This window comes from Carcharodon carcharias, chromosome 13, assembly GCF_017639515.1.
Source record: "Carcharodon carcharias isolate sCarCar2 chromosome 13, sCarCar2.pri, whole genome shotgun sequence".
Lineage (NCBI taxonomy): Eukaryota > Metazoa > Chordata > Chondrichthyes > Lamniformes > Lamnidae > Carcharodon > Carcharodon carcharias.
This window is the reverse complement of record NC_054479.1, coordinates 100,797,145-100,822,076: the sequence shown is the minus strand read 5'-3', so window position 1 is coordinate 100,822,076 and position 24,932 is coordinate 100,797,145. Positions and strand designations below refer to the sequence as shown.

Sequence of the window (24,932 nt, the reverse complement as noted above, 5' to 3'; positions counted from 1 at the left end):
TAAATTGTTGTGGTGCATGTTTAACTTGATGCAAATCAAAATTTTAATGGTTTTCATTTCTTAATTTCAGATCTTGTAACAATTGTATGTTGGACCCAAACTGTGGCTTCTGTTTTAAAATGGAAAGTCCCAATGTTACTGAGTCATCCTGTGTTCCTGTGAGCAACAAGTCTGAAGCAGTGGCTGCCTGGGGCAGGTATGAAACTCTAAGCAGTGTATTTTCAATGTATATACTCAGTATTTGCCGAGCAAATTGCCTACTTGATACAAATAGAGAAAGAGAGAAAATATGGGTTTACACAATCTTTTAAGGACCATTTTTGACTAATGGTCTAATCTTGAAATGTTAACCTGCATTTTCAGGGATGGGAAGGATTCTGTTAATCTGTACTCAGCTGTAGTGCTGGCTTCACATTTAGAATATAGTCTAGCTTAATAGTTTCTCTAGATCATAAGTGCTTAAATCTTCAATACACATGATTAGATTGCAGTCTAATTTTATAGCTTTTCCAGACCCCAGAGGGTGATTTTCATTTGGGCAGAGCAGAGAGAGGAACATTGAGTGGGAAGGAATGCAATGGAGCCCCACCCGATTTTTGCATCATTAAAAGTAAATAGGGAAGAAATTGTGCAGGCATGTGAACCTCCTGAATCAGTTTTCTTCTATAGCCCAGCCAGGTATTATAGATGAAAACTTACCCAGCTTATGTTTATGCATCTTTATTTGCACACTCATCGTATAGTCATCCACTCTTGTCCCAGTAGAGCCCAGGAATTTTGGCCTGGTTAGTTAATTTACACCTGAAGCTGAACAAGCTTAATATTTTTACAACTCTGGTGGGTCTGATGGTCGAGTCCCTCTGTTGGGCTTGATGGTTAGATGATATGTGGAAAAATATATACTTTTAAAAGAATGGACAAAGTGTCAACTGGGTTGATTTATCTAATTCACACTTGAGGAATCCTCACACTTGAGGACCACAACCAACAATGAATTAGTTAGATCTTTAAAACAATCCAGTTGCTTCTTTGGGCTTTTTCTTTCTGTTCCCAAATTCTCAAATGATCAGTTTTATGGAAGTCAATTTCACAACTTGCTATGATTGAATTAAATTTTTGGCTTCTGGATGCTAGTAAAATCTCCCATGAACCAGCACAACTGGACAGTGTTTTAGAACATGGAATTTTTTTAAAAATTTGCATTAAAAATATTCCTTGATGTATTTAAATATGGTAACCTGGTGCAGTTTTACTAATACAGCTGAAAATGGAATTATCACAAAAAATAAGCATTTTTAATTGGTGTCCAGTCTATGAAAATAATTTATACAAAACTATTTGTGAGCTATATTGGTCAATTTCCTATTAACTTTTTTAAATCAATGATCTTTAAAGGTGCCAATTAGTGCCTTTGCACTAAAGAAAGATTAAATTTTAAGATTGGTACAATTAGCAGAAACTTGCCATGGTTATTAATTGAATCTGAGAGTGTGATCAGTTTTGTGGGCAGGGCACTTCTTATGCCATGTTTTTTAAAGCAGTGAAGAAGATTATGAAAATTTAATTTGCATGGATTAACTTGTGTTTCAAATTCTGCAGCCTTTACTGCTGAATTGGTCAGTTTTGGACAAATTGTTCTAGAATATCACTGAACAGAAACGCAACCACTATATATTCTTGTGTTCCTTTCAAACCTTAAAACATCATTTGAAATAACTGAAAAAAGAGTTTATTGCAGTTTTTATAATTTTGAAAATTAATTGAAAATACTTATGGAAAAATATTTCTCACTTTTGTAATTTTATTGCAAAGGCATATGAACATATGAAATAGGAGCAGAAGTAGGCAGTTTGGCCCCTCGAGCCTGCTCTGCCATTCAATAAGATCATGACTGATTGGTTTGTGTTTCAAGTTCCACATTCCCATCTACCCACGATAACCTTAGATTCTTGTTAGACAAGGGAATCAATCTACCTCTGCCTTAAAAATATTCAGTGACCCTGCCTCCACCGCCTTTTGAGGCAGAGTTCTAAAGCCACACAACCCTTGGAGAAAAATTTCTCCTCAGCTCTGTCCTTTAAGGGTGACCTGTAATTTTAAAACAGTGCCCCCCTAGTGTTGGGCTCAAGGAAATATTCTTTCCACGTCCATCTTGTCAAGACCATTCAGGATCTTATGTACTTCAATCAAATCACCCCTCACTCTTCTAAACTCCAATGGAAAGAAGCCCAGCCTGTCCAACCAATCCTCAGAAGACAGCCTGCTCATTCCAGGCATCAATCTATTAAACCTTTGAACTGCCTCCAACGCATTTACATCCTTCCTTAAATAAGTAGACCAAAACTGCACACACTATTCAAGATTTGGTCTCACCAGTGCCCTGTATAATTGAAGCATAACGTCCTTACTTTTATGTTCAATTCCTCTGGTAATGAAGGATAGCATTCCATTAGCCTTCTTGATTACATGCTGCACTTGAATGCTAACTTTTTGTGAGTCATGCACAAGAACACCTAGATCCCTCTGCACCTCGGAATTCTGCAGTTGTTCTCCATTTAAATACTCTGCTTTTTTATTCCTCCTGCCAAAGTGAACAACATTTTCCCACATTATACTCCATCTGCCAGATTTTTGCTTACTCATTCAACTTCTGTCTTCAAACTCCTTATGTCTTCTTCACAGCATACTCTTGTACTTATCTTTGTGTCATCTGCAAATTTAACTACCATGTCTTCACTCCCCTCATCTAAGTTATCGATGTAAATTGTAGGAAGTTGAGGTTCCATCACAGACCCCTGCCGGACTCCACTCGTCACATCCTGCCAATCAAACAAAGACCCAATTATGCATGCTCTCTGTTTTCTGCCAGCCAGCCAATTTCCTGTCCAGGCCATCTACATCATAAGTGTGTAGGTGTGTGTGTATCTGTTAATACATTTCAAGTATAACTTTCTTTCTGAATAGTAAAATTCAGGCTTAATTAAGCTCTTTGAAGTTATTGGTGTGTGAATTCTGTGAAACTAGTCATACATGCTAAATACTATGCTTAAACAACAAAGGCCATTGCACGATGAAAGGGAGGGGGTGGGGAAGAAGGGCTCTGAGCAGGAAACCATATCATCGAGAGTCCTTTGGGAGTAATTCTCTTCCTTCAACTACAGCAAGGGCCAAAGCTTAAGAAGTCTTTACCTCTCTACAGTGATTGTAACTGAAATCTGTCAACTGCTGCAGCCATAGCTACAATCTCAAAACATGGCAATGACTGTTTTGCCTATGTCTGTCAGTGACTATGGCCCTTGTATGAATCTTGCTACTTCCAGGCTGCTGCTGAAGCAATAAGCAGCATCTCACAACTTGTAGTGCATGCTTCAAAGACAATAAAAGGACACTTAACCATATATTCTATTACCATTTTTTATTGGATTCTAACTCCCCTTACTTCAGATACGTGTGTGTGTGTGTATATATGGGCTCTAATGACTGCATTAGAGCTGAATCCTTGATGGTACTTTTTTCATTATTTTTCTCTGCTTTGGTGATTAATAAATTTGCTCACTCTTTGACTCAAGAAAAGCTTTTTTGATTGACTCCTTATTGCTTGCAGCTTAAATAATTAAACACATTCTGATTTGGAAAATGCGTATCCTTGTGAAACAAAAACTTAAGTCTTTGTTGTGACCAGCCGAGGAGGTTGAATTGAAGGGAGCCAGTTCTCATCCCTTTTCACTTGATCGTAACAAAATGCAGATATCGTCTTTATCGACTGCTTCAGCTCTGCCAGTGCCATGGCCTTATCAATGCCCCTTCCCATGATGGCTAAACTGTCATCTCCATGACGATTAAAACATACAAATATGCCTGTCCTCCTCCAGTTCTTTGCTGCTTGTTATGTGCATTTTTCCTTCAGTCAGTGTCCTGGAAGATGTTTGGGTGATGTGACTGTCATGGTTGAATAGTTGCCATGTAGGTGAGCTGTGAGTTATAGAGCCATAGAGGTCTACAGCACAGAAAAAGGCCCATCGAGTCTGCGCTGGTCAAACAAATACCTAACTATTCTAATCCCATTTGCCAGCACTAGGCCCTTAGCCTTGTATGCCATGGCATCACAAGTGCACATCCAAATATTTCTTAAATGTTATGAGGGTTTCTGCCTCTACCACCCTTTCAGGTTTTGAGTTCCAGATTCCCACCACCCTCTGGGTGAAAAAATTCTTCCTCACATCCCCTCTAAACCTCCTGCTCCTTACCTTAAATCTATGCCCCCCCTGGTTATTGATCCCTCCACCAAGGGGAAAAGTTCCTTCCTGTCTACCCTATCTATGCCCCTCATAATTTTATACACCTCAATCATGTACCCCCTTAATTCCTCTGCTCCAGGGAAAATAACCCCAGTCTATCCAATCTCTCCTCATAACTAAAACTCTGCAGCCCAGGCAACATCCTGGCAAATCTCCTCTGCGCACTCTGTAGTGCAATCACATCCTTCCTATAATGCTGATTCCAGAATTGCACGCAATACTCTAGCTGTGGCCTAATCAGCATTTTATACAGTTCCAGCATTACCTCCCTGTTCTTATATGCTATGCCTCGGCTAATAAAGGCAAGTGTCCAATATGCCTTCTTAATGATTGCTTTATGATTGCGAAGCTTGCGATTGTGTTAGGAATGTGAAGATGAGGTAAAGGTTATGAATGTTAGGGTTTAGTCCTATTGATAGAGACTATTAGTAGGTAGGTAATGGCGTGTAGTGAATATTCTACCAAGAATATTCCATTTGAAGATGAACTTGCTCACTTTGATAACTGAGAACATTATAATTTTTCCTTCACTGCATTCATTTTCTTGGATCATCACTCCTGGCTTCCCTTGCCTTCTTCCACTTCTTATTCCCACTGCTTCCTGAGTATATAACTCCCATGGTCGTCTCTCCTCCAGGGATGCAGAACCCACAGTGAGCATCAGGTGGGTGCCGCTTGATAGCCCTGTCAACCACACATTTCATCGCATGCTGATGATTGCAAGTAAACTGATGGGGTTCGTAATTGGCTGGATTGGATTTGTCCTGGCCAGGACATAACTGGGTAATTTTCAACTTTGTTGGTTAGTTGCCAATGGTGTAGCTGTACTGGAACAACTTGGCAAGAGGCATGGCTAGATCTGGAGCATAAGTCTTCAGTACTACAGCTGAGATGTTGTCAGGGCCTATTGCTTTTGCTATATCCAATGTGCTCAATTGTTTCTTGATATGAAAAGGATTGAATTGAATTGGTCAAGGTCTGGCATCTGTAATAGTGGGGACCTCCGGAGGAGACAGATGGATCATCCACCCAACACTTCAGGCTGAAGGTGGTTGCAAACGCTTCAAGTCTTTTGCACTCGTGTGTTGGACTCCACTATCACTTAGGATCAAAAAGTTCATGGACTCCTCCCTCCTCATTAGCTGTTTAATTGGATGTGTTATGATCCTGGACCAGACTCCAAAGATTTTGGTACAATCTGGTTAGGAAGAGCTGGACCATTACTTTTTTTTTAAATAGACAAAATTTGAGATTCAAGGTGCTTACTAAGAGAATAAAGCCACAAGATTCCATGGTTTCGGAACAAACAAAATAAACTTTACGATATTAAGTCAGAAAAGTAAAACAATTTACAATATCTATCTTAAACTCAAACATTCAGAATTAACATAAGTTTCTTGTGAATTAACAGGCAAACTGTGGTCAAATACACTACACTACATGGGAGATGCGACCAAGACACAGTTTACGGATTTCTCAGCAACCCACCCAGACATCAGTATCCACAATGAGTTACACAATCTCGTTTAAACTCTTGTCTCCTTCATGAGGGATTCCAAGTCTTCTCTCTTGATTTTTGAAGATCGTGCCTCAGAATTCCCTCCGACAGTCACTCCGACTCTGATTGTCTCGATGACTGCTTGCCTCTCAAAGTTTCAATCTTGTCTTCTGAAATTACATTCTCCCGGATTCCTGAGTCTGCACTCCAGCACCAACTCGCAAGCACAACTTCAGCTCTTGAGCCACGATGAGCAGAACACCACTGTTTCAAAGGGTTACCTTTGCCCCACTGGCCCCCGGTATAGAGTCACCAATTTTCCCCTGCTTTTTCAGCTCTTCCTGGCTTCTCCAGAACCCTCAATATTTGGGAGCATGCCAACCACAGCACTTTTACTACTTGGAGCCTCTTTCTTTGCTCTCTTCATGCTGGTTCCTACTAGTGGTCTCCCCTGCCCAATGGCTCCTTACCCAATTCTCTCTTTCTCTGGGCCCTCCCCCTTTCCCCCATCCCTAGGTTCCCTCTTCAGATTCCCTATTTTGGACCTCTTACTGTCCCCTTTCTCGATCCCCTGTCCCAGGACTCCTCTCTGGTATGGTGTCCACTCCGGAGCCTTGATTGGTTTTCTGCGCCGTTTTTTCTCCAGGCACACTGGGCACCTGTCAAACGCTGGGCTGTGCATGCCTAGCCTGCTCCCAATCCGCACTTGTGTAGAAACTCCTGGGGCATGTCTGGACTTGTGGTTCCTGACCTCCTCCCAACAACAAAGTAATTTTGTATTTCTTAAGAGATGTGAAAAGATTGCGAGGCCTTGATCTGATCCATTGGTTATGGAATTAGCCAACTCTATCTACAGTATGCTGCTGCCACTGTTTAGCATGCATATATAGTTCTGTTGGAACTTCCTCATTTTCTGTACACCTAGATTTTTCAACAGCATTTCGGTAGAGGACAAGTGAAACTCTTTTAACTATCTAATGCAAAGCATACAGAGTAAAAATGTGCCTTGGATCGACGAACATTTGTAACTTCAGCATATAATCTAGCCTTACACTTCATTGTTGTGTTTGGGGAGCACTGCATTGGTGGAGGTGCCATTTTCCAGTTGAAAAAATAAGTTTGCCTATTTGGGTGGTTGTGAAAATTTGAAGAATAATAAGGAATCCTGAGTATAAATCAGCGTGAGAATGAGAGAGCGAGCGATGAGATTTCAGAGTATAGGAGCAGAGGAGCATAAAAACAGCACAAGAAGCGGCGAGAGTTCGAGAGCAGAGGGGAAGAATTTTCCCGTTGGCGAACGGGGGTGGGGCTCGCCAAACTGTCAAAGGCCTATTAAGGCCATTAACAAAGTAATTAAAGTTGTTAAGAATGCTGCCCATCCAACCTTAAGGTTGGCGGGCAGGTGAAGAGCCCAGGTGGCCTTCGCATTTTTCATGAAACTTATCCACGGGCGGGATGAGGTTTCATGAAGGGTTTATTATTTAAATAAAAATTTTTGAAAAAATTAATGGATATGTCCTCATGTGAAACTGTCACATGTCCTTAAAAAATTTTTTTCACCTTTATTAAATATTCCAGAACTTAAGCTGATCTACCTGAGGCACCTCTGTGCCTCAGGGAGATATCTGCGCTCTTTTGCACGCATGCGCGAAAGAGCGCAGGCCCCAACTCAGGGAATCCCCCCTACCCTCACAGGGAGTGCACAGCGCTTCCAGGTGTGGGTCACGCTGGGTGAGCCTTAGTTGGCCCGCCCACATAAAATGGAGGGGTGTTGTTCGGGTTTGCGCTCGCTCCCGCCCGCCCCTGCACAAACCCCCCACCTGACGGGGAAAATTCAGCTCCAGGTGAGTTCGGTGACGAGGTGTTCCTTTCCTTTTCTACCTTTCTGCAGAAAGAAGGTGGCCTTGCTAAGTAGGACCTGGCGAGTAAATTAGAAAATAGTAATATTTTTAAACAAATAACTATACTTGGATTTAACTGAGAAGCGCCAGGAATAAGGGAAGTTTAGAACCAATATAATAAAGTAGAATTAAGTTAACATAAGGGAAGTAGAGTGGAATGGAATGCGTGTCCTGTAATATGTGCGAAGTCATGGTCGCTACCAATATCCTAGATGATCACACATGCAAAAAGTGCTGCCAGCTGCAGAAACTTGAGCTCCGGCTTTCAGAGCTTGAGTGGCGGCTGGAGTCACTCTGGCATATCCAGGAGGCTGAGAGCTATGTGGATAGCACGCTCAGAGAGGTAGTCACACCGCAGCATAAGGTCCTGGAGATAGAGGGGGAATGGGTGACCACAAGGCAGCCCAAGAGAAGTAGGCAGGTAGTGCAGGAGTCCCCTGGGGTTCCACTCACAAATCAGTTTTCCATTTTGGAAGCTGGAGAGTAGTTGGTTCTTCAGAGGAGTGTAGTCAGAGCCAAGTTTGTGGCACCACGAGCAGCTTGGCTGTCTCTACAGGAGGGGAGGAAGAAGAAAGAAAGAGCAATAGTGGTAGGGGATTCATTGGTTAAGGGAGCAGACAGGCATTTCAGTGGCTGTAGACATGACTTCAAGATGGTATGTTGCCTCCCTGGTGCCAGAGTCAAAGATGTCGCAGAGCGGCTGCAGGACATTCTTCCGGGGGAGGGTGAACAGCCAGAGGTCATGGTCCACATTGGTACCAATGACTTAGGTAGGAAGGGAGATTTGGTCCTGCAATCAGAATTTAGGGAGCTAGGTAGAAAATTAGCAAGCAGGATCTCAAATGTAGTAATTTCCAGATTATTCCCAGTACCATGTGCCAGTGAGTACAGAAATAGGAAGATAAAGCATATGAATGCGTGGCTAGAAAGATGGTGCAGGTGAAAGGGCTTTAGATTCCTGGGAGACTGGGTCTGGCTCTGGGGGAGATGACATTTATACAAGCCAGACAGCTTGCACCTGAACAGAGCTGGGACTGAGTTCCTTGCATTTTGCTAGTGCTCTTGGGAGGGCTTTAAACTAACTTGGCAGGGGTGTGGGAACCAAGAGAAAATATTAGAGAGGAATACCAGGGTGCACAAAATACTGGGAGGGACAGATAGCACTAGTATAGAGAATAGTAAGTTAATAAGTGAGGTCAGGGTGAGGGAAAGTAACAAAATCTAAATCAGGGTTACTTTGCATGCATGTGGGTATAATAAATACGATTGGGGAGTTACAAGCACAGATTGCCAGAAATATGTTTTGGCGGTAACAGAAACCTGGCTGAAGGAAGGGCAGAACTGGGTGTTAAATATTCCTGGGTACAAGATGTTCAGAAAAGATAGGAAAGGAGGGTTGGTGGTATTGGTTAAGGAGAACAATGCAGTGCTGGAGAAAGAGGATGTCCCAGAGGGTTCAAGGACAGAATCAATTTGGCTAGAGCTAAGAAACAAAAAGGGTGCAACTACATTGCTTGGTGTAGTCTATAGGCTGCCAACTAGTGGGAAGGATGTGGAAGAACAAATCTGCAGGGAAATTGCAGAGTTCAAGCATTATAGAGTAGTTATAATGGGGACTTTAATTATCCAAATGTAAACTGGGAAATTGGTAGTGCAAAGGACAGAGAGGGGTAAAAGTTCCTAGGTTGTATTCAGGAAAATCTTCTACAGCAGTATGTGTCCAATCCAACAAGAAAAAATGCACTGTCAGACCTGGTTCTTGGAAATGAGATGGGCTGAGTAGATCAAGGGGAGGATTCTCCCCTCGTCAGGCGGGCGTGGCAGATGGGCCTGAGAGTGGCCGTGCAATGGTCCGCTGTCTGCGATTGGGCCCTGACCGCGATTTCACACTGGCTGCCAATTAACAGCCAGCCAGCGTGAATCATGTGCTGAAACGCTCAGCGCTGCCTGGTGGGGTGGGGAGGAGGGAGAAAGCTCCCTGGAGGTGCAGAGCTGCCTCTATGCCATTAAAAATAAAGATTTAAAAAATAAGGAAAACATCCCCTCATGTGACTCTGCCACATGAGCAGGAACATGTTGCAAATGAGTTCTGAAAACTTCTATTTTTAATTAACATCGGAAACCTCATCCCGCCCGTGGATAAGGTTTCCTCAAAAATCTGAAAGGTCGCTTGGCCTATTCATCAGCCTGCCAACCGTAAGGTTGGACGGGCAGAGAAAATTTCTATTTAATTGATCAATTAATGGGCTAGCCCTCTTTATTGTCGACAGGCGCACTGCCGACTCCCACACGTGCCCACTAACTGAAATATTGTGAGAGTGAATGCGCAATGTCGGGATGCTCGCCTGACGTCATCACGTGCTCTTTCACACTCATGCGTGTTGGATGCGCACCCGTATGTCGAGGTGAAAATTCAGCCCCAAGTATTAGTAGGGGAACATTTAGGAGACGGTGATCATTGTATCGTACATTTTATGATGATGATAGAAAAGGATGATAGGCAATCCGGAGTAAGAATAATTAACTGGACGAGAGCCGACATCAATGGGGCAAGAACGGAGCTGGGCCAGAAAGACTAGAACGAAAGATTGGTGGGTAGCTGAACAATGGGCTGCCTTCAAAAAAGAATTGGTTTGGGCACAGTCAAGGTATATTCCATCAAAATGGAAAAGTAAGGCAAACAAATCCATAGCTCCCTGGATGAAAAAGGTGATACAAATTAAGATAAAGAAGAAAAAGTGCACTTATTACAGGTGTCAGATAGAAAATACAATTGAGAACCAAGAGGAATACAGAAGATTCAGAGGGGAGATGAAAGAGCACATTGGAGAAGTGAAGAGGGATGAAGAAAAAAAACTGGCAACCAACATAAAATGGAATCCCAAAGTCTTCTATAGGTATATAAATAGTAAAAGGGTGGTAACAGGAGGAATAGGGCTGATTAGGGACCTAAAAGGGAATTTACACATGGACGAAGGGGCCATGACTGAGGTATTAAATGAAAATTTTGCATCCATCTTTACCAAGGAGGTAAATACGTCCCAAGCCATGGAGACAGACGAGGAAATTCTGTCACTGGAAGGGTTCAAAATTGATAACGAGGAAGTGTTGGATAGACTGTCGGTAGTTAAAGCTGACAAGGCACAGGGACCGGACAAGATGCATCCAAGGATTTTGAAGAAAGTGAGAGTAGAAATTGCAGGGGCACTGGCCATATTTTTTCCAGTCTTCTTTAGACTCAGGAGGTGCCAGAGGACTGGAGAATTGCAAATATTACGCCCTTGTTCAAAAAAGATTGTAAGGATAAGCCCAGCAATTACAGGCCAGTCAGTTTAACTTCAGTGGTGGGCAAGATTCTGGAAACAATTATTTGGGATAGAATTAGTAGTCACATAGAAAAATATGGGTTATTAAGGAAGAGCCAGCATGGAGTTCTAAAGGGGAAATCGTGTTTAACTAACTTGCTGGAGTTTTTTGAAAAAGTAACAAAGGTTGATAAGGGTAATGCTGTTGATGTGGTGTACATGGACTTTCAAGAGGCATTTGATACAGTGCCACACAACAGACTGGTAAAAGAAGTTATTGATCATGGAATAAAAAGGACAGTAGCAACGTGGATACAAAGTTGGCTGAGCAATAGAAACAGGGTAATGGTCGATGGATATTTTTCAGGCTGGAAGAGGGTTTGTAGTGGAGTTCCCCAAGGGTTGGTATGTATATGATCTCGATCTTGGTGTGCAGGGTTTCATAGTTGGATGATACTAAATTTTGGAATGTTGTAAACTGTGAAGTGTGGAACTTCAAAAGGACATCGAAAAGTTGGCGGAGTGGGCAGATAGGTGGCAAATGAAGTTCAGTGTGGAGAAGTATAAGGTGATGCATTTTGGTAGGAAGAATATGGATAGACCATATTAAATAAGGGGTGAAATTTTGAATGGGGTGCAGGAGCAGCAAGACCTAGCTGGATATGTGCATAGATCATTGAAGATGGCAGGACAAGTGGAGCTTTATTAATAGGGGCATAGAGAACAAGAGCAAGGAGGTTATGCTGCATTTATATAAGACACTCGTTAGACCTCAGCTGGAGTATTATGTACAGTTCTGGGCGCCACATTATAGGAAGGACATGAACACTTTGGAGAGAGTACATTAGAGGTTTACGAGAATTGTTCCAGGGATGAAAATCTTCAGCTATAAGGACAAATTGGAGGTTGGGACTGTTCTCCTTTGAGAGAAGAAGGCTAAGAGGACATTTGATATGTTAAAATCAGAGAATGTTAAAATCAGGAGGGGGCTGGACAGTGTAGACAGGGAGAAACTATTCTTGCTTGTAAAAGGATCAAGAGTGAGAGGGCACAGATTTAAAGTGATTTGCAAAAGAAGCAAATGCGACACGAGAAAAAACTTTTTCACACAATGAGTGGTTCTGGAATGTACTGCCTGGAAGTGTGATGGAGGCAGGTTCAATTGAGACATTCAAGGGGGCATTAGATCATTATTTGAATAGAAACAATGTGCAGGGGTACAGGCAAAAGGCAGGGCAATGGCATTAGGTCATAATGCTCATTTGGAGAGCCAGTGCAGACACGATGGGCTGGATGGCCTCCTGTGATGACCTGGCTAACCCGAACAAGCACCACTAATACAGGGTGAACATTTATGTTGGTGCTGTTTGTTGAATCTTACTGTGTGCAAACTGGCTAACTTGTTTGCAACAATATTTCAGAAGTACTTCATTTTGGGATACCCACAAGGACATGAAAGATGCAATAGAAATACAAGAGGATAGAAATTTGTTTCACGAGGTGGCATAAAATGGGCCTATTGAATAGGTGGCCCATTGTACACACCACTTAAAATGAAATTTCATTGACTGCAATGAAGCTGAATATCGGGTTGCACTTGGCAGGCCGATCCAAAATCACTTGTTTCACGCCACCAACCAACATGAAATTCTACCCTGAAATCTTTTTTGCAAATGACCATTAGTTAAGCTCCAAATTGTGGGGATTTTGGGTAAATTATGAAAATGGATAAAAGAAAAAAATGGCAGTAATAAAACAAATATATCTGGAGGAATTAGTTGGAATGGAAGAGGTGCTAATGAGTGCCTGAAAAATCAATATTGACACAATTACCTTATTTATTTTTTAAGTTAACTATTTGAATTCAGGAAAAAAACGAAAACTGAAAATGCTGGAAATACTCTGCAGGTTAGACAGCATCTATACAGAGAGGAAACAGTTGGCATTTCACGTTGGTGACCTTACATCAGTTCTGGCATTTATGTTAACTCTTGTTTCTCTCTCCACATATGTTGCCAGACCTGTTGAGTATTTTCAATATATTTCCAGAATGTGTTATTTTGCTTTTCTTTTTTAAAAAAAAACTTTCCAGCTTTAATAGGCATAGACTGAGAGGCAAAACTAGTAAACACTATGGAAAGGTAAATCTGGAAAACTCTTCATACTAAATTTGCAACAGAAAACGAAAGAGGGCACAGGTTCAAACTAATAAAAGGGAATTTTAGAATTAATCAGCATTTTTTTCTTCATGTGAACAATTATGAATGAACAACAGGGGAAGAGTCATTGAGGTGAACACTGGGGGAAGAATTTTCCCCCCGTTGGGGGGTTGTGCTAGGGAGGGCACAAACCCAATTGGGTCTGCGCTGCCATTTTATGTGGGCAGGCCAATCAAGGCCTGCCCAGCATGACACGTGCCCGGCATTGCTGAGCGCTCCCTGTGTGGGCGAGGGGGGGGGGATTCCCTGAGTCGAGGCCTGTGCTCCAGAAATCTCCCTGAGGCACAGAGGTGCTTCAGGGAGATTACTTTAAGTTTTAAAAAGCTGAATAAAGAAAAGAAAAAATTTTAAGACATGTCCTCTCATGTGATAGTGTCATATGAGCTGGGACATGTCAATGAATTTCTAAAAAAATTTTAATTCAATTTATAAACACTTCACGAAACTTCACACCCGTGGTTGAGGTTCCATGAAAAATGTGAAGGCCGCCCTGGCTCTTCGCCTGCCTGTCAACCTTAAGGTTAGACAGGCAGCTCAGTTTATTGGTTTAATTAGTTCTTAAATGGCCCTAATAGGCCTTTGACAGTTTGGCAGGTGCACAGCTGAGTCGGCTGCATGCCCACCGAACTGAAAATCTAAATGACCCGCGGTGACATTGGGACACACGCCCGACATCACCCTGTGTCATTTTACGCCTCAGCGAGCGGGCCCTGTCCCCGCTTGCCAAGCTGAAAATTCTGGCCTGGATTTTTTTTAAAATCTCTGCTGCATGGTGGGGTGGCGGTGGGGGAAGTATGAGGTCGTTTTGGAGACGTGAACTAAAATGGGCCAAATGTCGTCATCTGTATTTATGTTGTGAACTTGTGGAAAGTTTAATATCTTGTTAATTGATGTGCAAACGTAAAAAATTTATTCAAAAAAGAGCGTATGGCTGACACAAATAGCATATGAGGAATCTGAAATGTAGTTTGAGTGGAAAATTGTGTAGTTTATTGTAGAGAGGCAATAATGTAGAGGGGAAAAATCCATTTTCATCTAGTTTTTGATCATTGCCTTTGGAAATGCTGTCTTTGTCTGCCTGTGGTGTGATCAACTTATTTTTATGGCATGGCTGAGATTGGAATTCACAGGCTCAAACTCAGAAGTTGCCATTCTGTATCAGATTACGTTAATACCAATACTGTCAATTGGGGAATATCATAGCTGTTGCACTATATTGCTTGAAAATAAATTTGACAATATATACCTTTTATCCATGTTTTTATTGTGTGCTATTCTGTGCAACTTACTCAATCACTGAAACTAAGGTTTAAATGGAGAATATGATTTCCCAAAATATAAGACAGTCCCAATTAAAGTAATATCTTATCAAAACAGTATATTTTAAGAAAAGTAGTTCTGAAAGATAAAAAAGCACCAGCTTGCAATCATGATTTTTGTAGATTGAGATGAAAGTTAGTAATTAAAGCACTTGTGTAAAATGTATGTTACTTGCCGTTTATAGCCCAAGCCAGAGTGTTGTTGAGGTCTTGCTACATGCAGGGAATTACTTCATTATCTGAGGAGTTGCAAATGGAACTGAGCACTTTGTAATCTTCAGTGAACATTCCTACTTCTGACCTTATGAGGGAGGGGAGGTCATTGATGAAGCTGCTTAAATTCGATCAGTTTGTTTCTGTCAGCCATCTATTACATGTGGAAGCCCGTCAACACAGTGTAGTCTCCAAACTAGTCACTGCCATCAGGCAAGTGAAAGTTTCAGGTTTAACTGCATGCTTGATGAGTTGGATAGGAGAGATTTGGAATTCTTCCCATGTAGCATAGTGACTAAAACAATTTGCCTTTAAAACGTGCCTTTTGCTCATCCTGTTTTCCTCAGCATGGCTTTGCACTACACCCCATCAAATTCTGATTCCACCAATTGAAGATCGAGATTCTTGCCTCCCTGCATCACAATCAATACAGGCAATGAACCCATATTTACACACAAGGATAAATAAAGAAATGCATTTTCTCTGGAGAGTCAATGATGAAGTTTAATTTAAAATTATCACAAAGACACTTGAGGGGAGAATTAATGAGAGATTTTATCAGAGTTGTTGGAGCAAAGAGGGTTAGGAGATGCCTCTTTACACAGAATTGTTGGCGCATGAAATGCCCTCCTAGGGTGGATAAGATTGGTCCCATATTTACCTTTTGTAATGGGAGGATTGCATTAATATCTGTTGCCATAAAATATATTCTTCCACATGGACAGACTTCTGAAAGACTAATAATTTTGGTGTCATGTTTCTCTACTGGATAGTGCATTACTTAGGTCATTCTTAGCTGACACAATGCGTTTGAGTTTCATTCTGATTTGGACCATCTTTCTGAATTTTCAGCAGCAGTGGAATTTGATCCCTTTTGATAGACCCTGCCTCCTCCTATGTGATTAATTTTAACATAAACAAGAAAACATATTTTCAACTTTGCGATTTCTTATCACAGTTATTTTGTGAGTGATGTTATCCATAACAATATTCCATTATTTCTTGTAGATGCAGCAATGTGTCAGAGTTTAAGAAAGAAGGATTATTTTGGGCATACAACTTCTGCCCCACAGTATATTCCTGGACTGCGTTATTGGGTCTTATCCTATACCTTGTCTTTTTTGCACCCGGTACGAATTACTTTAATATGATAATCTTTCAATGATTTGTATTGTAACCTGTTGAGTAATAGCAGTGAATTCTTTTTAAACATTGCATATTTTTTAGTTTATGTGGAAGGAAATCCATTCTGTATGAATAGAATATGATTCAAAGTTGCAATTACAGGAGTTCAGATTTTGCAGTCAATGGTGAAGGAATTGTCGCCATCCACATTGCTGACATATGCCCAGTTTTTGCAAGCTCTTCCTTCGCATAGATTTGCACTAATTTTGTCTTTTTTTCATTCATGGGATGGGGAAGTGATTGGGTAAGGAACTCCTGCAGCAATGGGAAGAATTTTGCCCTTGATGGGCAGGCGGACCCCACCGGCTCGGCGGCGAGCGGGCAGCCAATCGCCGCCGACGAAATGGGCCCCGCCATTTTAAGTGGGCGGGCCATCTGACAGGAAGCGCTATGCGTTTCCTGGGGGGGGGGGGATTCCCCGACTGTCAGAGTGCACTCTTTCGCGCATGCACGAAAGAAAGCGCACATCTCCCTGAGGCAAAGTGCTGCCTCAGGGAGATCACTGAAAGGCTGACAAATATAAAAAATAGAACAACACAAAATTAATTTACATGTCCCCCTCATGTGAAAATGTCACACGAGATGTGACATGTTAATGAAATAAATAAAAACTTTATTAAACTTTTTTAAAACCGCTATCAAACCTCATCCTGCCACTGGATGAGTTTGTAAAAAAATCACCTGCCCGTTCAGCCCGTACGCCGAGCCAAAGTTCGCACGGGCCCCTCAAAATTGTCGATGATTGGCAAGTTAAGGGCCTTAACGAGGCCTTTAATTAATGGTAGGAGCGCGTCCGCCGACCGAAATATCGCGATGCCGTGCGCTGACATCAGAACGCGCGTGCGCGACATTTTAAGCGCTGGCATGCAGGCTCCGCCACCCGCACGCCAGCCAGAAGATTCTGCCCAATGTCTTGAGACCTCAACAGCCACACCAATCTTCCTTTGTGCTAGAATTGATTTCAGCCAGTGGAGAGTTCTCAACTCCATTGACTTCAGTTTTGCTAGGGCTCCTTGATGCCACGCTGAGTCAAATGCTGCCTTGGTGTCGAAGGCAGCCACTCTTGCCACACTGATATAAAAACAAAAAACTGCGGATGCTGGAAATCCAAAACAAAAACAGAATTACCTGGAAAAACTCAGCAGGTCTGGCAGCATCGGCGGAGAAGAAAAGAGTTGACGTTTCGAGTCCTCATGACCCTTCAACAGAACTAGATGATTCCCAGGAAGGGTTGAAATATAAGCTGGTTTAAGGAGGAGGAGGAGGAGGTGGTGGTGGTGGTGGTGGTGGTGGTTAAGGAGAGAAGTGGAGGGGGGTGGTGTGGTTGTAGGCAAAAGCAGTGATAGAAGCAGATCATCAAAAGATGTCACAGACGGCAGAACAAAAGAACACATAGGTGTCGAAGTTGGTGATATTATCTAAACGAATGTGCTAATTAAGAATGGATGGTAGGGCACTCAAGGTATAGCTCTAGTGGGGGTGGGGGAGCATAAAAGATTTAAAAATATTTTAAAATAATGGAAATAGGAGGGAAAAAGAAAAATCTATATAATTTATTGGAAAAAAACAAAAGGAAGGGGGAAGAAACAGAAGGGGGGTGGGGATGGAGGAGGGAGGTCAAGACCTAAAGTTGTTAAATTCAATATTCAGTCCAGAAGGCTGTAAAGTGCCTAGTCGCAAGATTGCGGTCTGTCTGCAAGAATGACCCAAACCTCCCTGTCGCTTGCCATTTCAACACTCCACCCTGCTCTCTTGCCCACATGTCTGTCCTTGGCTTGCTGCATTGTTCCAGTGAAGCCCAACACAAACTGGAGGAACAACACCTCATCTTCCGACTAGGCACTTTACAGCCTTCCGGACTGAATATTGAATTCAACAACTTTAGGTCTTGACCTCCCTCCTCCATCCCCACCCCCCTTCTGTTTCTTCCCCCTTCCTTTTGTTTTTTTCCAATAAATTATATAGATTTTTCTTTTTCCCTCCTATTTCCATTATTTTAAAATATTTTTAAATCTTTTATGCTCCCCCCCACCCCCACTAGAGCTATACCTTGAGTGCCCTACCATCCATTCTTAATTAGCACATTCATTTAGATAATATCATCAACTTCGACACCTGTGTTCTTTTGTTCTGCCGTCTGTGACATCTTTTGATGATCTGCTTCTATCACTGCTTTTGCCTACAACCACACCACCCCCCTCCACTTCTCTCCCTCTCCCCCCACCCAACCCCCCCCCCCCCCCCCCCCCCCCCCCCCCCCACCACCACCACCTTAAACCAGCTTATATTTCAACCCTTCCTGGGATTCATCTAGTTCTGTCGAAGGGTCATGAGGACTCGAAACATCAACTCTTTTCATCTCCGCCGATGCTGCCAGACCTGCTGAGTTTTTCCAGGTAATTCTGTTTTTGTTTTTGTTATTCTTGCCATACTGTTGGAATTCAACTCTTTTGTCTATGTTTAGACCAAGATTGCAATGAGGTTTGGAGCTGAGTGACCATGGTAAAGCCCAAAGTGAGCCATCGATAAATAGGTTATTGCTGAGTAAGGTCTGATTGATAGCACTGTGAATGACACCTTCCAGCACTTAGTTGTTTGAGAAGAGGCTGATAATTGGGCAAATGATCCAGTGCGGTGCGGAACAGGCTCAAGGGGCCAAATGGCTTACTGCTCCTTGTTTGTATGTTTGTATCCAGTGGCTCTGTGACATCAATGAACAGGACAAGAAACAGTGAGGCTCTTCAATCACTGATTAGTCTAAACTAGGAAGCATAAATTAGATTTAAATAATGTACAGAAAGTGAAATGAAGATTGAGACAAACAGATGGGATTAAGAAAGAGAGATGAGAAGGAGACAGGAAATTAAAATGAATTTTTTTTTAAGAATTTCCAACTGGTTCTGGAGGAATGAGACTCCACATTTATAAAATTAAACTTCCACGGCTGGATAGGGTATTTGGCAGGGATTTTCATGCTGATTTAAAAAAAAATGCTTACTCCTGAATGCACCAAAGCTAATAATTTGTGGTATACTCAGTGGGGATGTAACACAAGTTGCAACCATTGCATTGATTTCTGTACCAGGTTATTGGTGAGGATTTCAGCAGCATACCTGTGCAACAGCAGTTTATTTGACAGCAGTTTCTGGATTTCAATATCTAACTGAACATGGGTGTACTCAAAATTACTGTTAGCTTTCCTGCTTTTCAAATGTGACCACCTCACCATTATTAATTGCTAAATTGGGGCAAAGCTTCAGGTGGCATCTCAAGGTGAAAGAGAATCTTTTCACAGGATTCTCGTCATGCAACCTTTCCTTGTTAACTGTTCCTTTATGACATTGTTTCCATGTTACAGGGGATTATTCTGTACTATTGTCAGGAGTTGTCAGTTTTTAGTAAGTGATGAAAGCCCATGGTGTTAATTGTTCAATGTTGTTTAGAGTTATTGAGAAATAATCAAAAAACGATTGGGCCAGAATTTATTCTACCCAGTTAACAAAGGGTTTTGACCTTTGTTAGACTTGTTATTGCCCTTTTAGTTTCTGAGATCTTTCACTGGAAATTGCATTTAAGTCTGAGATGGAACAGCGCATTGCTTCTGAAAGGCATCTGGAGTTCTGTGTAGTTTCAGTCTCTTTACTTAAGAAAGGAAATAATTGCATTGGAAGCAGTTAGATAATGTTCACTCGACTGATTCCTAGGATGAAGAGGTCATCTTATGAGGGAAAAGTTGAGCAAGTTGGGCCTGTATCCATTGGAGTTTAGAAGAATGAGAGGTGATCTAATTGAAACATAAGCTGCTGAGGGGACTTAACACGATGGATGCTGAGATGATGTTTCCCCTTATGGGAGAGAGTAGAACTAGAGGGCACAATTTGAAAATAAGATGAAGATGAGACATTTTTTTCTGAGGGTCATTAGTATGTGGAATTCTCATTCACAAAGAGGCAAAGGTTATTGAGTATTTTTTAGGCGTGAACAAGGAACTGCGTAATCAGATTATTGGAGGAGTGTTAAATGATTGTTAGAATAATTAATTAAATAAGAGGTTGAGAGAGGAAAAAAAACAAAGAAAATGTACAAAAAATGTTTAGATTTTTAAAGAAAAACTTTTGCAATTTAAAGCTGAAAGAGAGAGACTTCACACTAGACTTCATAATAGTTATTTTTCAATGCTAGAGAGATCTGTTGGGATACTTAGACTGAAATGGCTAACCCTAACTTTATGTGGTAAACCTAATCTGTATCTGCTATGCAAGTAACAGAATGTCACACCATTTCACGCATTTGGGTGGGGAATCAAGACAACCAGATGCCTTTTTGTGAAGTTAATAGTGCACCTAGGACAGCAATTTCTGGATCTTCACTTTTAACTGCATCTGCTTTGCTTGAAATTGCCATGTGACTTGCACACAAATAACAATGAACCCCAGTAGCCTCACTTGACAGGAAATTTTGAGCCATTATCAGGAAAACTTGTATTTGCAAATAAGTGTTTTAATAGTGCTCAAGACTATTATGGTATTTTTTAGGAATGGGTTCTATGCCTTGGACAATAAATTCTGAAATATATCCAATGTGGGCACGAAGTACAGGGAATGCTTGTTCTTCTGGAGTCAACTGGATTTTCAATGTCCTTGTGTCAGTGTCATTTTTGCATTTGGCACAACATCTTACTTATTATGGTAGGGATGAATTTTATTTCACAACATTTTCTATTTTGATGTATAATTAAAGTTTAATTTTTACTCCATTTAATAAATCACCTCAGTTTAAAAAATACGAGTGGATAAACAATAGAATGTGTAACTTATGCAAATTAGTCCAGATGCTTCGAAGGAATATTTTATAAGCATGTATGCACTTCACAAAGTCAACCTTGAACTGAATAGAAATTCAAAATGCAGCATCTAAATACAAACATATATGCAAAATACAAATAGGAGCAGGAATAGGCTATTCGGCCCCTCAAACCTGCTCTGCCATTGAGCAAGATCATCTGATTATGGCCTTGGCTCCACTTTCCTGCTTGTTCCTCATAATCCTTGACTCCCTTGTAGGTCAAACATCTGTCTAGTTCAGCATTGAAAATATTTAATGACCCAGCTTGCACTTCTCTCTGGGGTAGAGAATACCAATGATTAATGAGAGAAATTCCTCTTAAATGGGAGACCCCTTATTTTGAAACTGCCCCAAGGGGAAACATCCTCTCAGCATGTACCCTGTCAAGCTTCTCAGAATTCTGTATGCTTCAAGAAGATTACCTCTTTCTTCTAAACTCCAATGAGTATAGGTCTAATTGCTCAACTTTTCCTCATAAGACAACCCCCCTTCATCAAGGAATCAAGTCTTGTGAACCTTCTCTGAACTGTCTCCAATACAAGTATATCCCTCTTTAAATAAGGGGACCAAAACTGTACACAGTACTCTAGGTGTGGTCTCACCAATGCCCTATACAGTTGTAGCAAGACTTCCTTCATTTTATACTCTGGAAGGCCAACATTCTATTTGCCCTCAATTATTATATACCTGCATGCCAAACTGGGCTGAATTTTCAATCGGTGAAAGTGGCACATTCAGAGGCTTGCAGATTTCACGCTACTGCCCAACATGCTGGACTGCCAGCGTGTCACTGCCTCCAGCTTAATTTGAGGGAGGGTTCTAGGGGCAGGTGGGGAATGGGATATGGCCAATTAAAGTACCTATTTCCATGCTTCACATGCCGCTAAGGCTGAAGTCTGTCAGGTTGATGGAGGTGGTCTCCTGATGGACCATGTCTCATTTAACTCCTTCTCTGTGCTACAGCCACTATTGCCAGAGGTTTGCAGCTGCAGACGTGGGCCATCCTGTGGTGGGCTTTCCCCTTCCAGAAGGCTGGCATGGCAGCTATGGTCACTTTATTTTTAAACTTTCCAGCCTATCTACCTACATTCTCAGCGCCCACCTCTGCCAGTGGCCTCTCAAAGTCTTGGGTGCTCCAATTGTATCCTCTGGCTGTGGAGCCCATCTGCTGTCCTTAATTGGACAGGGCATCTGGAGATGCCTTTGAATGCCCCCTCAAAAAATCTTTCAGGGTCCCACCACTGGGATTTCTGGGTTCCTGGCATGTATTTCATCCTCACCACAGATTTTTGCCTGTTTATGTCTGTGTTAGTGCAACGTAAGTTTAATACTTCTATGGTATCTGGTTTGACCTTGAGTTTCAGGCTTTCAACGTATATTGAAATGTTAGAGTAAATGCAAAAATCTTGGAAATGGCAGTATTTTTCCCTCACCTCCAAATTTAAAAACTTGTTTTTTGCCTCATGAGTATTGATTGCATTTGACTCACTCAAGTTTTACATCTTATTTCATTGTTGTGAGTGTTTAGCATTGTGCAAATGATATTCTGGGCAAACGAATGCATAAACTCTCCAGTATAATTCTGTGTTCAGCCAAACTAATTTCCTTTCTCACTATTATTTGAATTACTTACTTTGCACTTTGTGTTGCAGGTACTTTCTTTTTGTATTCCGGACTAACCACCTTGGGGTTGTTCTTCGTCTATGGATGCCTTCCAGAAACTAAAGGAATAAAGTTGGAGGAAATTGAGAGCTTGTTTGAGAACAGGCTATGTACATGTGGCCTTTTGGATTCTGATGAAGGTCGGCACATTGAATATATTCGAGTGAAAGGAAGCAATTATCATCTTTCTGATAATGATGCTTCTGATGTAGAGTGATATTCTGCTGTGGTGTCCTTTATTATTCATTCCTCTTACGAATCAAGGAATATTGGTGTCCATCTACCCTGTTTCTGGCTTGGTGTGTGATTCTGCACTTAGATGCTCCTTCTGTTTTAAAAAAAAATAATTCTATACTTTTAATTCTCTAACTCTAAAGGGTCTTTGTAAACCATTGTACTTTTGTTTTATAGCTTCTAGTCCACTTTGTCAAAGAATTGAAAGTGAAGATGACATTATATGGTACACAGGTGGGCAAACAAACATGTATTCTGAATTTAATGATTTGCTGCTGACATTAGGTTCTATGTCTATCATTGAAGTGAAGATAAAAGATGTAGCGTAAAAACATTTTAGATTATCTTGGTATAATATTTTACATCCAAATAATTCTCAAATATAACCTTTTGAAATAAGGCAGCCATATTAGCTTGGGCAGTTTACTAGTATGTGGTATGCTACAGCAATATTATTCGCAGTAGCCTGGTGATGTCGTGTATTAGTCTACCAATATTCTGTGACACGTAGGATGTTTATATTTTTCTCCCTCTTGGCAAAAACAGATCTTGTCTAGGTCTTCAATAAGTTGAGGAATTTTCTCAAGCAAGAGAATGATCAAGTTTGTCAACTTCACCCACTCACATAAATCTAGAGGTCAGATACAGAACAAGTTGGCAAGAAACGTGCTTGTCTAGCATCTTGAGAGTGAATGTTTTATGAACCTAAATTTAGTAGAATATAATTTTTAGCTTTGAAAGAGGAGGGGTTTGTTAAAAGAATTACTTAAAAAGTCTACGTATTAATTGTGGTCAAAAATTGCATTTCTAGTGCCTAACACCATTGGCACATAGTCCATTATGGATTTAAATGTGGAAAACCCATTTTAACACAACTTTTATGTACGTTTTTGTTAAAGTAATTTTTCAGTTTTCTCTCAATTTAGTAAAACGCATTTCACTACTCTGAGCAGAATTTTATAGCTCCGGTGTGGCAGGGGTGGGGTTGGGAAATATGGCAAGCCATTCAAAACTCCACTTAATTCGGCAGGACCAGAAAATCCCGCCAGCGGGAAGGACCATAAATTTCTGCCCAATGCTGCAAATAGTCTTAAAAATATCTGTAACCATAGAACTGAACCCATTTATTATGTTAGAAAACTGATATTTATTAATGTTTTTGAGGTTTTGTTTGAATAGATTTCTGTGAAATTTAATATTAGCGGTGCCCAAATACATTATTACAAAATCTATATTTTTCTAAAATCACAGAAATACAGCAAACGGTTTTTATCTTCGATTGGTTCTATTAATTTGCTTATCTAGAAATATTTTTTCAGCATGCAATTTGCACTGGTGGTGGTGTTTGCAGTTGCTATATCTAAGTTAGCACACGTGGCCTTTTAATGTTCTAACAGTGCCAGCAATCATTTTACAGTGCTTGTGAGGGCTAATAGTTTGAATTGGAGCAGCATCTGATTGTAGCAGCTCTGTAAGTGTTTCCCAGTGACTTATAGGGACCAAAGAGAGAGTAAAACAAGTATTCATTGGATCAGGGTACGCATTTTCATATTTTTCATTTTATGCACATATTTTGTGATCTGATTAGAGATTCATATTTTATTGGAATTGGAGGCCAACCATCTAGTTAACTTTTTACCAAAGAATGGTTTTCTTAAACTTTGGGCACTCCATCATCTGTTCTCCTTTTTGTAGTGAAAAATGCACACGTAGAAGTAATTGTGAAAAAAAGTATGCCTTATTTAAATGTAATGGAGAAACTACATTGCTATATCCCTCAGAGGTAGATCGTTTTTTAGTATAGAATCAGTGTTGACTTAGTATAGTAAAATATTATATAGCAATTGGACTTCATTTTATATATATATATATATATATATATACATATATATATATATATATATATATATAGAGCAATTAGACTTCAGTGAGAACCAAATAATATTTGATTTCTGCCCTTGTTTAGGGTTTTCCAATTGATGTACTTGCAGTATTTGGCACCATTTTGTTAAGCACAAGATGGAAAATATGCACGTTAAATTGATTTAACATCTAATTAATTTACACTGAGTTCTGCATCAAATCTAGTGCTGCATTACAACAATATGTACCTACTTCATATGTCAAATTATGAAGGCAGTTGCTAATTGTAAATATACTTTACATCACCGTATGAAAGGAACTGAGCTGACCAAAAATCACATTCCAATTAGAATTTTTTGCATTACAATGTTAAGTTATTTTATACATTCC

General features: G+C 40.8%; 1 protein-coding gene across 4 annotated transcripts in view; it reads left to right on the top strand.

Annotated features, from left to right (window-relative positions):
• The window catches only part of LOC121286424 (proton myo-inositol cotransporter), a 162,665-nt gene extending 138,142 nt beyond the window's left edge, over positions 1-24,523 (top strand). Inside the window, exons 7-12 of one of the 4 annotated variants that reach the window (XM_041203532.1) lie at positions 71-196; positions 15,762-15,883; positions 20,474-20,626; positions 22,436-22,585; positions 22,857-22,913; positions 23,226-24,523. In XM_041203532.1, coding sequence (XP_041059466.1) covers positions 71-196; positions 15,762-15,883; positions 20,474-20,626; positions 22,436-22,585; positions 22,857-22,913; positions 23,226-23,236 — 619 coding nt within the window. In that variant the 3' untranslated portion in view covers positions 23,237-24,523. Of the gene's footprint in view, positions 1-70; positions 197-15,761; positions 15,884-20,473; positions 20,627-22,435 lie in introns of all 4 variants that reach the window. The other 3 variants (XR_005944933.1, XM_041203529.1, XM_041203530.1) reach the window with 3 other exon arrangements.
• The last annotated feature ends 409 nt before the right edge of the window (positions 24,524-24,932 follow it).